The sequence below is a fragment of the Carcharodon carcharias genome, chromosome 8 (assembly GCF_017639515.1).
Source record: "Carcharodon carcharias isolate sCarCar2 chromosome 8, sCarCar2.pri, whole genome shotgun sequence".
Classification (NCBI taxonomy): Eukaryota; Metazoa; Chordata; class Chondrichthyes; order Lamniformes; family Lamnidae; genus Carcharodon; species Carcharodon carcharias.
In genome coordinates this window covers 168,444,326-168,457,750 of record NC_054474.1, presented here as the reverse complement: position 1 = coordinate 168,457,750, position 13,425 = coordinate 168,444,326, and the positions used below count along the sequence as shown (strand labels likewise).

Genomic DNA, 13,425 nt, shown 5'->3' with positions numbered 1-13,425 from the left:
GAAATGTCATCTACTTCATCTGCATTTATTATTTTTGCCATTTTCGCTCAAGTGTTATTTTTCGGGTTGGCCTTTGAAGTTTGCTTTCCATTGCAAAAGTCATGATGTTTCTTTAAGATAATATATTGAAATAGTTCAATTTATTGATCTTAATGCTTTAAGGTGATATTCAGCACCAACTTTCTTGAAATGGCAACAAAAAATTGACAGACTATATTTGAATTTTGCAGAGATATATTCCTAGGCTGATTTTCCTCATGCAGAAATATTCCATTGAAATTTAGCTTGTTGATTTTATCCGACTGCCTTGTAGATGCTTTAATGGTTCTGCACTTCCAGGATCTTCAACCATTTGTTAGCCAAAATGTGAACAGTTGCTCCACTTTCACTATGTTAGCATGTCAGTGAATTACTTTTGTCCCTGTAGGTCTTGTTAATTTTTTTAAAAATTGAAAGTTTAACAGTAGTCGCTTGGTTGTCGCATTTACTGATTTGGTCATTTATTTATTTATTTTTTAATTTAAGGGACTTGAATAAGGATTAGGTCGTGGAGGCAGGAACAAGTTATGGGGTTACGGCACCTGGTAGTCTTAAAGGGGTGAAGGTTAATTCAATACCTCTGAATGCCACTTGCTTTTCACATAACATTTATAAAGGGCGCAATTGGCCAAGTGGAATATTATTATTTGACAGCGTTTTTGAATACTTGGTGTAATCCTGGGGGCCAGCTAATGTTGCATATAGTTTTTAGCTGTGCAGACGATAGTTTTCATGTGACTTCTTGAGACCTTTTGTAGCAGGACAATGAAAATCTGTTAAGCAAGCATGTTGTTTTATATTTGTCTGACAAAAGGAAAATGCTGAAAGTCTTAACACTTTAGCTTTTGTAATAAATGCCTGGATGTAAAATAACAACCTTTGCGACCTGGCTTATTTCTGCAGCTGTGTTAAAACAAAGTGATACGTAGATGTGAAAATAGGGACAACCTTATTATTAGGTTGATAGCACTCTTCCCCAACCCTTCAGCAAAGTTGAGGGTGTTTGTTGTTCATGGAAAGGTCAAGATGGGTGAAATTTCCCACTTCTGCGTTGTGTTGGTAACATACCCATTATTTCTGAGCAAAACTAACTTCAGCAGGACACATTCGACGCAAGAAGATAACTTTACTTCCGCTCCCGAAATACATAAATGTTATTTGCTCTTTACGTATTTAGGAGTGCAGTTAGGAAAAAGTTTTAATATATTTTATTGTTTTGAGCTTGGCTGCCTGGTGCCTGAAATGATATGGCCCCAATCGTTAGAATCAACAAGTGGAAAACTTAAGGGGCTGCACAAAGTATCTGTTGTACTGGCATCAACCAGTGAGACAAATGCCACACCCAAGTCTGCCAAACCGTAGGCTACCCTTCAAGTGTTGCCAACTACAGGACAACGCTGCCACAGACTGCCAAATTTCAGTACCTGTCAGTGTTGCCAAATTCCTTCACTGCTTTCAAAGTCTAGAACTGACCTCCACTGTTGCTGATAGATCACATGACTTCCCACTCCCGCTAAACACTAGTTACCTCCGACCTGGTACACCTTCCATAGCATCTTTTGAGTGCATCCCCTGCTTTAAAAGCATGAAAATTATATATCAGCGAAGGAATATTTATATACCAAATCTTGTGTATAATGCACATGCCCATAAATGCTACACTTCCTTCCCTGTAACGTTTATGCTTACAAGCATAATCCCTGCTACTGATTTCACAGAAAATCAAACAGCTGTGGAATTCAATCCCCAAAATACCAGAATGTAATCGAGAATTTCGGTTAGGCAGCATAAACACATTGCTCATTAAATTACAAAATACCCCTATGAAACTGCATGACTCACCACAAATGATTTACCAGGAGCAAACAAAGTTTATACATTTTGCGCTATATCATTTCTCAACTGCATTTCTCATTTTGGAAAAATCGACAAGGGGGGATTTGGAGAATTTAGATTACAGTATTGTGAAAGATTAGAGAAGGACTAAGACAGGCTAGCGTGACAGATAAATTAGTAGTGAAGCAGTTCAATGTAGAAAAGAAAATTTGAAGAAATACATTTTCAAAAGGAAAAAAGCAGCATGTTTCAAATGTTTTATATTGAAGCAAGTGACGTGCAAATAGAGATGGTGAGTTGACAGCATACGGTAAGGTCATACTGAAAGCCAGAATCTTAATTTTTGCACTTGAGATACAGAATACAAAAGGAGGTAACACTGAACCCCGTACATCATCCTGGTTGGAAGATTGTACACAGTACTGGCAATTGCCCAATTGAAAAGCCGTAAAAGTGATTGAAAAAGGTACAGCGTAGGCTCAATTGGAAGCTGTCAAGAATTATGAGGATTTAAAATAAACAGATGTGAAGTTAGAGCTCTTTTTGACTGGAAAAGCCGAGGAAACGGCAGTTTGGATAAGGTTGGAGTGGGGTTGAAAAAGGAGAGAATAGAGCGCTCCACAGACAAGGACCAATTGCGCACAAATTCTATGTACTGGGCCACCCGTTTGGTGGACTTGCAGCACTGACTGGCAAGAGCAAGGCAATGTGGATCTGTCTGTGGCGCACACACACAAGGTATCGTATCCGAGTCCAATACTGGATCAGCAGAAGTTTCCTTCAACTAAACACTGGGAAGACCGAAGCCATTGTTCTCAGTCCTTGTGACAAACTCCATTCTCTAGCCACCAACTTCATGCCTCTTCCTGCCAAACATCTGAGCCTGGACCAGGCTTTTCACAGTCTTGGTGAAAGTCTTTGATCCAGAGTTAAGCTTCTGACCACATGTCTGCGCCATCACTAAAACTATCCAATTCCATCTCCACAACATCGTCCAATTCCACCCCTACCACCATATCTGCCACTAAAACCCTCATCCATATTTTTGTTGACTCTAGACTAGATATACTTCTGGACAGCCTCCCATCTATAACCTCCATAAACTTGAGGTCATTCAAAACTCTGACGCCAGGAGCTAATTTACACTAAGTCCCATTCATTTATCATTCCTGTGTTCACTGGCCTGGACTAGCTCCCAGCTGAGCAGTACCTCGATTTTAAAATTCTCATCCTCATTTTCAAATCCCTCTATGGCTTCACCCCTCCCTTTCTGTGTAACCTCCTCAGAGGTAACTGCTCTCCTCCAATTCTGACCTCCTGAGCATCCAGGTTTTAAAAATCACACCATTACTGGTAGCCTAATCTTCAGCTGGCAAGACCCTACATTCTAGAATTTCCTCTTCCTCTCTTTCCTCCTATAAGGCACTTCTTAAAACCTCTTTCACATCTACCCTAATATTTATGTTGCCTGATGTCAAGTTTTGTGTGATAAAGCTTCTTTGAAGCACCTTGGGACATTTTATTTTGTTAAAGTCACTATGCAAATGCAAGTTCTTGTTGATGGAATACCTCTCCACCATCGTCCAGCTGGGACTACATTCGCCTGGAGCAATTCTGATTTATTTAATCATAGCCTGAGAATGGCCAATGATTTCTCTTCCCATTCCCGCACAGTTACCTCTGGTTCTAATGCCCTCTCTAAGCCTTTCAGTCTCTCTATCTTGCTTTTCTCCTATAAGACACTCCTTAACACCGATCTCTTTGACCAAGCTTTTGGTCGTCAGCTCTAATATCTCATGTGGCCAGAAGTCATAATATATTTTATAATACCTCTGTTAAATTCTTTGAGGCAGTTTATGTTACATTATATTCACTATATAAATATAAGTTTTTGCTGTTGTCTTCTTCAAAACTATGAAGCTAAAAATGATGAGGTTAGTGTTGGATTCCCTCCATTACTCTGTGAGAGGACACAGTTAAGATCATCATGAAAGAATTTATGGATCTTGCTCAAAAGATGGCCTGCAGCAGAGATGTTCAAATTCTAGTCGCCCTTTGTGTAAATTTCTTCTCACCTATTTATGTGCCTTTGGGCAAGGTAAACAATATTTATTTTCCAAGAACCAATTAAAAATATCTACTTCACATACCTAGGGAAATCAGCTCTGATTCTATAGGGAGTATAGATGCATGTGCCAAGAGCAGCATCAGGCATACCTTAAAATTAGGCTTTAACCTACTGAAGCTACATCACAAGAATACTTGCATGCTAAACACCAAATGTAGTAGGCTGCAACCCACAGATTAGAGAAAAGCTCTATAAACCCTACCACATCCAGTTGAGAATGGTGGTGGACAATCAGGCAACGAATGGGAGGAGGTAGTTCCATGAACATCCCATCTTCAAGCATGGAGGAGACCTGCATACAAGTGCAAGAGACAAGGCTGAAGTATTTGCATGCATCTTCAACCAAAAGTGCAGAGTGGATGATCTAATCTGATCTTTTTGTGAGATCCTACTCCTAACATTGATGGCAAAGCCCAATAAGGAATGGTTGAGTACACTGAATATAGTAGAAGCCATAGCCCAAATAACATCTCAACTGTAATGCTGAAGATCTGAGTGTCAGAAGTAGCTGCTCCCAAGCTAAACAATTCTAGTACAACTAACACACTGTCATCTATTCAACAACATAGAAAATTGCCCAAGTATGTTCTGTCCATAACGAGAATGGATTAAAACGGATACAGAGATTAACTCAGCAGTTGGCAAACTGCTCTCTGAGGTTACCTCCCAACATCAGGCAGCAACTAACTTTGGTAACATTTTGCATTGTCCAGTAGCTGTAATCGCCTCTTTGCAGCCGATCAAATCTTAAAGTGCAGCTTTGACTACTGTACAAATTTCAGGACCTTCAAAGGACAGCGCTCGCTGATTCCCATCCATGCTGAAAGGAATTGGGAAGTGAAATTGGTCAAGGAGGAAGTCCGTTCTCAGTGAGCTCAAAGTATGGTATTCCTGGTCAGTTGCTTGAACAATGAAAGCAATTGAATATTTAGAAATATTGGAGATAAATACACAAAAGCTTCGGTTTTATTTTAAAATTTTTTTAAAAAAATGCATGCTTGGCAATACGAGGGGCCTTAGTGTGGACCTAGGCTCTAAGCTCTGGAATTTCCTCCCAACACCTCTCCACCCCAACTTCCTCCTTTAAGACGCTCCTCTGACCAAGCTGGCAGTCAGCTTTCCTAATAGCAAACCAGCTTATATTTCACCTCTCTTCTATTTTCCCTTAGTTCTGTTGAAGAGTCAAAAGGACTCAAAACGTTAACTGTATTCCTCTCCGCAGATGCTGTCAGACCTGCTGAGTTTTTCCAGGTATTTTTATTTTTGTTTTGGATTTCCAGCATCCGCAGTTTTTTTGCTTTTTTCCTAATAACTTCTTTGGCGCAGGGTCAATTTTTATCTGATTACCTCCTCTGAAGCACCATGGGGCTCTGATCGATGTTAAAGGCAGTTTATAAATGCAAATTGCTATTATATTTCATAATTGCCAAAGTTCTTGTTACCCCAAAACAATACTGACATTTCCTTCCTCTCTGAACAGAAGGGAAAGCAAAATGCAGGAAGTAGAAACAAAAAAAACAGCTTGGCATAAATGGTTCAGTACATCTGGATTTTTCCAATGGTTCAGTACATCTGAATTTTTCCAATGGTTCAGTACATCTGAATTTTTCCAATGGTTCAGTACATCTGAATTTTTCCAATGGTTCAGTACATCTGAATTTTTCCAAAGTACAAAAAAGGTGGTTCTCATACAACAAGGAGAGAATCTTCTTTGTATTTTACAGATCACTGCTGAAACCTTCCAAGACTTGGTGTATTCATCACACATTGTCAACAAGCATGACACAGATTTTCCCAAACCGTATACAGGCTCCATCAGGCACATGCAATGTTTTTAATATACTACATCTGTTGTGTTCTTCTGATTGTCATCTACTGTCAGCGTTACACACCCTCATCAATGTACAATAGAATCTCAGTAATTTCAAAGGGTTTTCCACCATCTACAAAACATAAGTCAGGAGTTTGATGGAAAACTCTCCATTTGCTTGAAGGTGTACAGTTCCAAAAACACTCAAGAAGTTGGACACTATCCAAGACAAAGCAGCCTGCTTGATTGGCACCCCATCCACTACCTTAAACATTCACAACCTCCACCACTGGCAGCAATGTGTAGCATCTGCAAGATCACAGAATCAAAGAATTGTTACAGCGCAGGACGCTATTCAGCCCAGCAAGCCTGAACCGGCTGTCCAAATGAGCAATCCACCATTCCCATGTCTTCTCTCCATAACCCTGCACGTCCATCCTTTTTAGATAATAATTTAAATTCCTGTTGAATGCTTTGATTAAACATGTCTCATCCTGAGAGCACCTCTGACTGTACAGCTTGCTCTCAGTACTACACTGGAGTGTCAACCTAGATTTTTTATGCTCAAGTTGGGGCTTGAACCCACAACCTTCTGACTCAAGGATGCAAATGTTAAGAACTGAACCACAGCTGACACATCAAAGATGAACTGCAACAAACCACCATGGTTCCTTTGACAGCACCTTTCAAACCCAGACCTCTACCACCTAAAAGACAAGGGCAGCAGGTGCATGAGAACACCTCCTCTGAGTCTCACACTATCCTGACTTGGAAATATATCACAGTTCCTTCATTATCATTGGGTCAGAATGCCAGAACTTCTTCCCAGCAGCACCACGAGATAGCAGCGGTTCGAGGCAGCAACTCAGCATTATCTTCTCAAGGGCAATTAGAGATGGGCTATAAATGCTGGCCTTGCCAGCAACACTCACGTCCCAGGAATGTATACATATAAAAAAAAACTTGTATGCTACCATGAAAAAAAAAAACTCCGCAAACTTCTATCCATTTGTTTACAACTTGTAACTTGAATCTGCAGTTTCAACCATCAGGAAACCACTGGAACCATACAAATATAAGTAAAACGTTAGATCCCACACATAACGTGAAATAATCAACATCAGTTGGAGTTCAAACCTCAGCTGGAGGTGGGGGGGGGGGGGTGGTGGCGTTTGGTTTACGTGCAGTGTGTACAGGGTCATTCAAACTTAAGCAGCTTTTGTCGGCCCGACCTCTCGCCGTTGCTACAATCTTGTTTACTCCTACACATCTATAACGTGTGCAAAAATGCTCACAGTAAATGACTAATCACATTAGCATTGTATTCTTGGTTGCCACGTAGAGTGATCAATGTGAGAATAAACCACTGTAACATCTACCAGCTTTGGGTATGGGGATGGGGGCGGGGGCGGGGGCGGGGGGGGGGTTTAATCTCCAAATAACATTTTTACGAAGGAGTTTTGAAAAACTTGGGACGAGGATACTTTGACCCCCCCCCCCCCCACCTCCTCCCCTCCTCCTCCTCCTGCAAAGCACCCACGGGCCTAATACTACGCGAGCAGGCGGCAATCCTCCGCTCTTTTCACCGGTGGGGGGATGCGGGCGGGGGGCTGTAAACAAACAGGGCCAAGGGAGCAGGGACCGAGGGAGGAAAGAGGGGGAGGGGAGGAGGGGGAGAGGGAAAGAGGGGGTGGGAGAGGGGGGGAGGGAGAAGGGGTGGGAGGGGGGGGAGGGAGAAGGGGTGGGAGGGGGGGGGAGGGAGAAGGGGTGGGAGGGGGGGGAGGGAGAAGGGGTGGGAGAGGGGGGGAGGGAGAGTGGGAGAGTAGGGGAGGGAGGGAGAGGGGGAGGGGGAGAGGGGGAGGGTAAGGGAGGGAGAGAGGGGGAGTAGTGGAGGGAGAGAGGGGGAGGGAGAGTGGGGGAGGGAGAGAGGGGGAGGGAGAGTAGGGGAGGGAGAGTAGGGGAGGGAGAGTAGGGGAGGGAGAGTAGGGGAGGGAGAGTAGGGGAGGGAGAGTAGGGGAGGGAGAGTAGGGGAGGGAGAGTAGGGGAGGGAGAGTAGGGGAGGGAGAGTAGGGGAGGGAGAGAGGGGGAGGGAGAGAGGGGGAGGGAGAGAGGGGGAGGGAGAGTGGGGGAGGGAGAGTGGGGGAGGGAGAGTGGGGGAGTAGGGGAGGGAGGGAGGGGGAGGGAGAGAGGGGGAGGGAGAGAGGGAGAGGGAGAGTAGGGGAGGGAGAGTAGGGGAGGGAGAGAGGGAGAGTAGGGGAGGGAGAGAGGGAGAGTAGGGGAGGGAGAGAGGGAGAGTAGGGGAGGGAGAGAGGGAGAGTAGGGGAGGGGGAGAGGGAGAGTAGGGGAGGGGGAGTAGGGGAGGGAGAGTAGGGGAGGGAGAGTAGGGGAGGGAGAGTAGGGGAGGGAGAGTAGGGGAGGGAGAGTAGGGGAGGGAGAGTAGGGGAGGGAGAGTAGGGGAGGGAGAGTAGGGGAGGGAGAGTAGGGGAGGGAGAGTAGGGGAGGGAGAGTAGGGGAGGGAGAGTAGGGGAGGGAGAGTAGGGGAGGGAGAGAGGGAGAGTAGGGGAGGGAGAGAGGGAGAGTAGGGGAGGGAGAGAGGGAGAGTAGGGGAGGGAGAGAGGGAGAGTAGGGGAGGGAGAGAGGGAGAGTAGGGGAGGGGGAGAGGGAGAGTAGGGGAGGGGGAGAGGGAGAGTAGGGGAGGGGGAGTGGGGGAGGGGGAGTGGGGGAGGGGGAGTGGGGGAGGGGGAGTGGGGGAGGGAGAGTAGGGGAGGGAGAGTAGGGGAGGGAGAGTAGGGGAGGGAGAGTAGGGGAGGGAGAGACGGGGAGGGAGAGTAGGGGAGGGAGAGTAGGGGAGGGAGAGTAGGGGAGGGAGAGTAGGGGAGGGAGAGTAGGGGAGGGAGAGAGGGAGAGTAGGGGAGGGAGAGAGGGAGAGTAGGGGAGGGAGAGAGGGAGAGTAGGGGAGGGAGAGAGGGAGAGTAGGGGAGGGAGAGAGGGAGAGTAGGGGAGGGGGAGGGGGAGAGTAGGGGAGGGGGAGTGGGGGAGGGGGAGTGGGGGAGGTGGAGTGGGGGAGGTGGAGTGGGGGAGGGGGAGTGGGGGAGGTGGAGTGGGGGAGGTGGAGTGGGGGAGGTGGAGTGGGGGAGGGGGAGGTGGAGTGGGGGAGGGGGAGTGGGGGAGTGGGGGAGGTGGAGTGGGGGAGGTGGAGTGGGGGAGGGGGAGGTGGAGTGGGGGAGGGGGAGTGGGGGAGGGGGAGGTGGAGTGGGAGTGGGGGAGGGGGAGTGGTGGGGGGAGGGAGAGGAAGAGGAGGTGGGGGGAGGGAGAGGGGAAGAGGGGTGAAGGGGAGGAGGGGGTGAGAGGGTGTGTGTGGGGGGGGTGGAGAGAGTGGAGAGGGCGAGGGAGGAGGGGGTGTGGGGAGCAGGGGGAGAGAGGAGAGTGTGTGTGGGTGGGAGAGGGAGGGAGGGGAGGTGGGGGAGGGAGGGGAGGTGGGGGAGGGAGGGGAGGTGGGGGAGGGAGGGAGGGGAGGTGGGGGAGGGAGGGAGGGGAGGTGGGGGAGGGAGGGAGGGGAGGTGGGGGAGGGAGGGAGGGGAGGTGGGGGAGGGAGGGAGGGGAGGTGGGGGAGGGAGGGAGGGGAGGTGGGGGAGGGAGGAAGGGGAGGTGGGGGAGGGAGGGGAGGTGAGGGAGTGTGTGTGTGGGGGGGTGAGGGGAGGAGTGAGTGTGTGTGTGTGTGGGGGCGTGGGGGTGTGAGGGGGTGGGGAGGGAGGGGAGAGGAGAGAGTGTGTGTGTGTGGGGAGGGGGAGATGAGGGGGGTGTGTGGGGGGGAGGGGAGGGGAGGAGTGTGTGTGTGTGTGGGGGGGGGGAGGGGGAGATGAGGGGGTGTGTGGGGGGGAGGAGTGAGTGTGTGTGTGTGGGGGGGAGGGGAGGGGAGGAGTGTGTGTGTGTGTGTGGGGGGGGGAGGGGGAGATGAGGGGGTGTGTGGGGGGGAGGGGAGGGGAGGAGTGTGTGTGTGTGTGTGTTGGGGGGAGGAGTGAGTGTGTGTGTGTGGGGAGGGGGAGATGAGAGGGGGGGTGTGGGGAGGGGGAGATGAGAGGGGGGGTGTGGGGGAGGGGGAGATGAGAGGGGGGGGTGTGGGGGAGGGGGAGATGAGAGGGGGTGTGTGGGGGAGGGGGAGATGAGAGGGGGTGTGTGGGGGAGGGGGAGATGAGAGGGGGGGTGTGGGGGAGGGGGAGATGAGAGGGGGGGTGTGGGGGAGGGGGAGATGAGAGGGGGTGTGTGGGGGAGGGGGAGATGAGAGGGGGGGTGTGGGGGGAGGAGTGAGTGTGTGTGTGTGTGTGTGTGTGTGTGTGTGGGGAGGGGGAGATGAGACGGGGTGTGTGGGTGGGGGAGAGGGGGTGTGTGGGTGGGGGAGAGGAGGTGTGTGGGTGGGGGAGAGGAGGTGTGTGGGTGGGTGAGAGGGGATGAGTGAGTGTGTGTGTGTGTGGGTGGGGGGGGTGGGGAGGAGAGTGTGTGTGGGTGGGGGGGGTGGGGAGGAGAGTGTGTGTGGGTGGGGAGGAGAGTGTGTGTGGGTGGGGAGGAGAGTGTGTGTGGGTGGGGAGGAGAGTGTGTGTGGGTGGGGAGGAGAGTGTGTGTGGGTGGGGGGGGTGGGGAGGAGAGTGTGTGTGGGTGGGGGGGTGGGGAGGAGAGTGTGTGTGGGTGGGGGGGTGGGGAGGAGTGTGTGTGTGGGTGGGGGGGGTGGGGAGGAGTGTGTGTGTGGGTGGGGGGGGTGGGGAGGAGAGTGTGTGTGTGTGTGTGGGGGGGGTGGGGGGAGGGGAGAGGGTGTGTGTGTGTGTGTGTGTGTGAGAGTGGGGGGGAGGGGGTGGGGGGGGGAGAGTGTGGGTGGGTGGGGGGGGGAGAGTGTGTGGGTGGGTGGGTGGGGGGAGAGTGTGTGTGGGTGGGGGGGGTGGGGGGAGGGGAGAGGGTGTGTGTGTGTGTGTGTGTGTGTGTGTGGGGGGGAGGGGGTGTGGGGGAGAGTGTGGGTGGGTGGGGGGGGGAGAGTGTGTGGGTGGGTGGGTGGGGGGAGAGTGTGTGGGTGGGTGGGTGGGGGGAGAGTGTGTGTGTGGGTGGTTGGGGGGGGCTGAGTGTGTGTGGGTGGGGGGGGTGGGGGGAGGGGAGAGGGTGTGTGTGTGTGTGAGAGAGTGGGGGGGAGGGGGTGGGGGGGGAGAGTGTGGGTGGGTGGGGGGGGGAGAGTGTGTGGGTGTGTGGGTGGGTGGGTGGGGGGGAGAGAGTGTGTGGGTGGGGGGGGGGTGGGGGGAGGGGAGAGGGTGTGTGTGTGTGTGAGAGAGTGGGGGGGAGGGGGTGGGGGGGGAGAGTGTGTGTGTGGGGGTGGGGGAGGGGAGAGTGTGTGTGGGTGGGGGGGGGTGGGGGGAGGGTGTGTGTGTGTGTGAGAGAGTGGGGGGGAGGGGGTGGGGGGGAGAGTGTGGGTGGGTGGGGGGGAGAGTGTGGGTGGGTGGGGGGGGGTGGGGGGAGGGGAGAGGGTGTGTGTGTGTGTGTGTGTGTGTGAGAGAGTGGGGCGGGGGAGGGGGTGGTGGGGGGCAGCGATGCGGCTGTTACTCGAGCCCCGGGCTCCGCCAGCGGCCTAGTCTGAGGGACCCTTGAGTGACAGGTTAGGAAACTCGGGAGAAAAACATACCGTCAGTTTCAGCTCTTCCCCGCGGTTGGTCCGGCTTCAAAACCACGTGTCACCTGTACATCGCCGGGCGGCTTGTTTAGACGTTGGGAAGCTCGGGAGGCAGAGCCTGCACTCTAACGGCGGGGGGAGAGCATTCCGGGCGCGCCTTGGACAAACTCCGGTACCGCCGCCCTCCTCCTCCTCCTCCTCCTCCTCCTCCTCCTCCCGGCCCTGGCCCCCGGATCGCCGCCCCGCCGCTCAGCCGACACCGACACCGACACCGACACCAAGCCGCACTCCAACTCGGCTTGTGAGGGAGGGAGGGAGGGAGGGACCTGGACCCCAGCGACAACCCAACCCCAGCGCCGGAAGTCCACACGCACGCACACGCACACGGAGGCTGAGTGACGGCCCGGGCGCCCAATCGGAAGGCGCCGTGCCGGCCGGCGCCGCCGCTGATTGGGTGGGTTGGGACAGCGCGCGCCAATCCAGGAGGAGCAGGAAAGGGCTCGCGCGCTTGGTTGAGGTTGAGGTTGTGTGTGTGTGTGTGTGTGTGTGTTTTTTTTTTGGCGCAGCAGGTTGCTGTGACCGGCAGCGCTTGCGCTGCGCACGGGACTCCGGCTCCCTGCAGAGCGGCTGGTCTTTGAATTGAGTTGCAAGTGTCACCTATTCCCTCTACGGGGGGGAAATTCTTATATCTAGAATACATTGCAATTCCTTTTTTGTCATCCGATGCATACATTGCACTCCCGGTGTTTTATTTTCACGCACTCCTATCTGGGGTTAAGCTTTTCTTCTTTGACCAGCCTGCTACATAACTTTTTTTTGTAAGGGGTGTCAATTCCCTCCGAGAGAGCAAGGTATCAATTCACAACATTGCCACCTACGATTCCTGGAAAGTTTGTCTTAGCCCTGCTGAGCTTAATCCTGGTCTGGTTCAAGCTGTTGTAGTAACTTCTGGGCGTGAACTGAACTTTTTTTTTAAAAAAAAAATTTAAAAAATTCGTTTTCTGGCTGAAATGGGTCAGAATTGTGAAAAGTTTCCACATGTTTGAGTTACAGCGAGCGTGCAAGCCCAACTGTTCAAAGTTTGAGATGTGAGAGACGTTTCTGGTGGATTTCAGAAAGGAAGTGTGTGTTGGTTCTATAAAGGATGGGGAAATGGATGCTGAGTACATGGACTTTCAGAAAACTATTAACAAAGTGCCATGCTGGAAGCTATTGGCAAAGGCTAGAAAGGTGTGGAATTAGGCGGGGGTGGGGTTGGGGGGTTGACCTCAGATAGGAAGCATAGTAAATAATTCTGAGGACCAAAGGAAGTTGGAAGGGGATGTTAGTCAGATGATGGCATCTGCAACATGGTGGCAAATGGAATTCAATGTTAGTCAATGTGAAGGGTTCAGCTTTAAGCATTTCTATAGTGGCTTTCACGACCATCAGACATCTCAAAGCACTTTATAACCAATGAAGTACTTCTGAAAGCTCCGACAAACAGCCATTTACAGATGAACAGAGGTGTGTTTTTGGTGATGTTGATTGAGGGATAAATATGGGACAGGACACCAGGGATAACGCCCCTGTTTTTTTTTTAACGAAATAGCACCATGGGTTCTTTATGTCTCCCTGACGGTATAGTTTAATGCCTCATCCGAAAGACACCTCCGGCAGTGCAGCACTCCCGTAGTACTGCAAAACAGTGTTAGTCTTGATTTGTGTGCTCAGGTCCTGGGGTAGAACTTGAATCCAGGAACTGGTGACTCAGAGGCCAGAATGCAACCCACTGTGCCATAGCTAACTCTGCTTTGAGACATTAAAAACAGCTCTCCAAGAAGTTAATGTCATTTAAAAAGTTTATGGAATACTGAGTTTTATGGCAAGGTATAGAATATAATATTTGAAATGTATTGGTGAACCTATGTAAATCTTGAAAAGATAACAATTGGAGTATTATGTGTAGTTTTAGACTACACTATA

At 50.6% G+C, this 13,425-nt stretch overlaps 1 protein-coding gene across 3 annotated transcripts in view; it reads right to left on the bottom strand.

The window, feature by feature from the left end:
- Positions 1-11,659, bottom strand: part of mapkap1 (MAPK associated protein 1) — a 244,219-nt gene extending 232,560 nt beyond the window's left edge. For 2 of the 3 annotated variants that reach the window (XM_041194304.1, XM_041194305.1), the window contains exons 1-2: positions 11,473-11,659; positions 4,206-4,295 (exon numbers count right to left, since the gene is read on the bottom strand). In XM_041194304.1, the coding sequence (XP_041050238.1) occupies positions 4,206-4,286 (81 nt within the window). In that variant the 5' untranslated portion in view covers positions 4,287-4,295; positions 11,473-11,659. The remainder of the gene's footprint in view (positions 1-4,205; positions 4,296-11,472) is intronic. The other variant, XM_041194306.1, reaches the window with a different exon arrangement.
- Between the last annotated feature and the right edge of the window lie 1,766 nt (positions 11,660-13,425).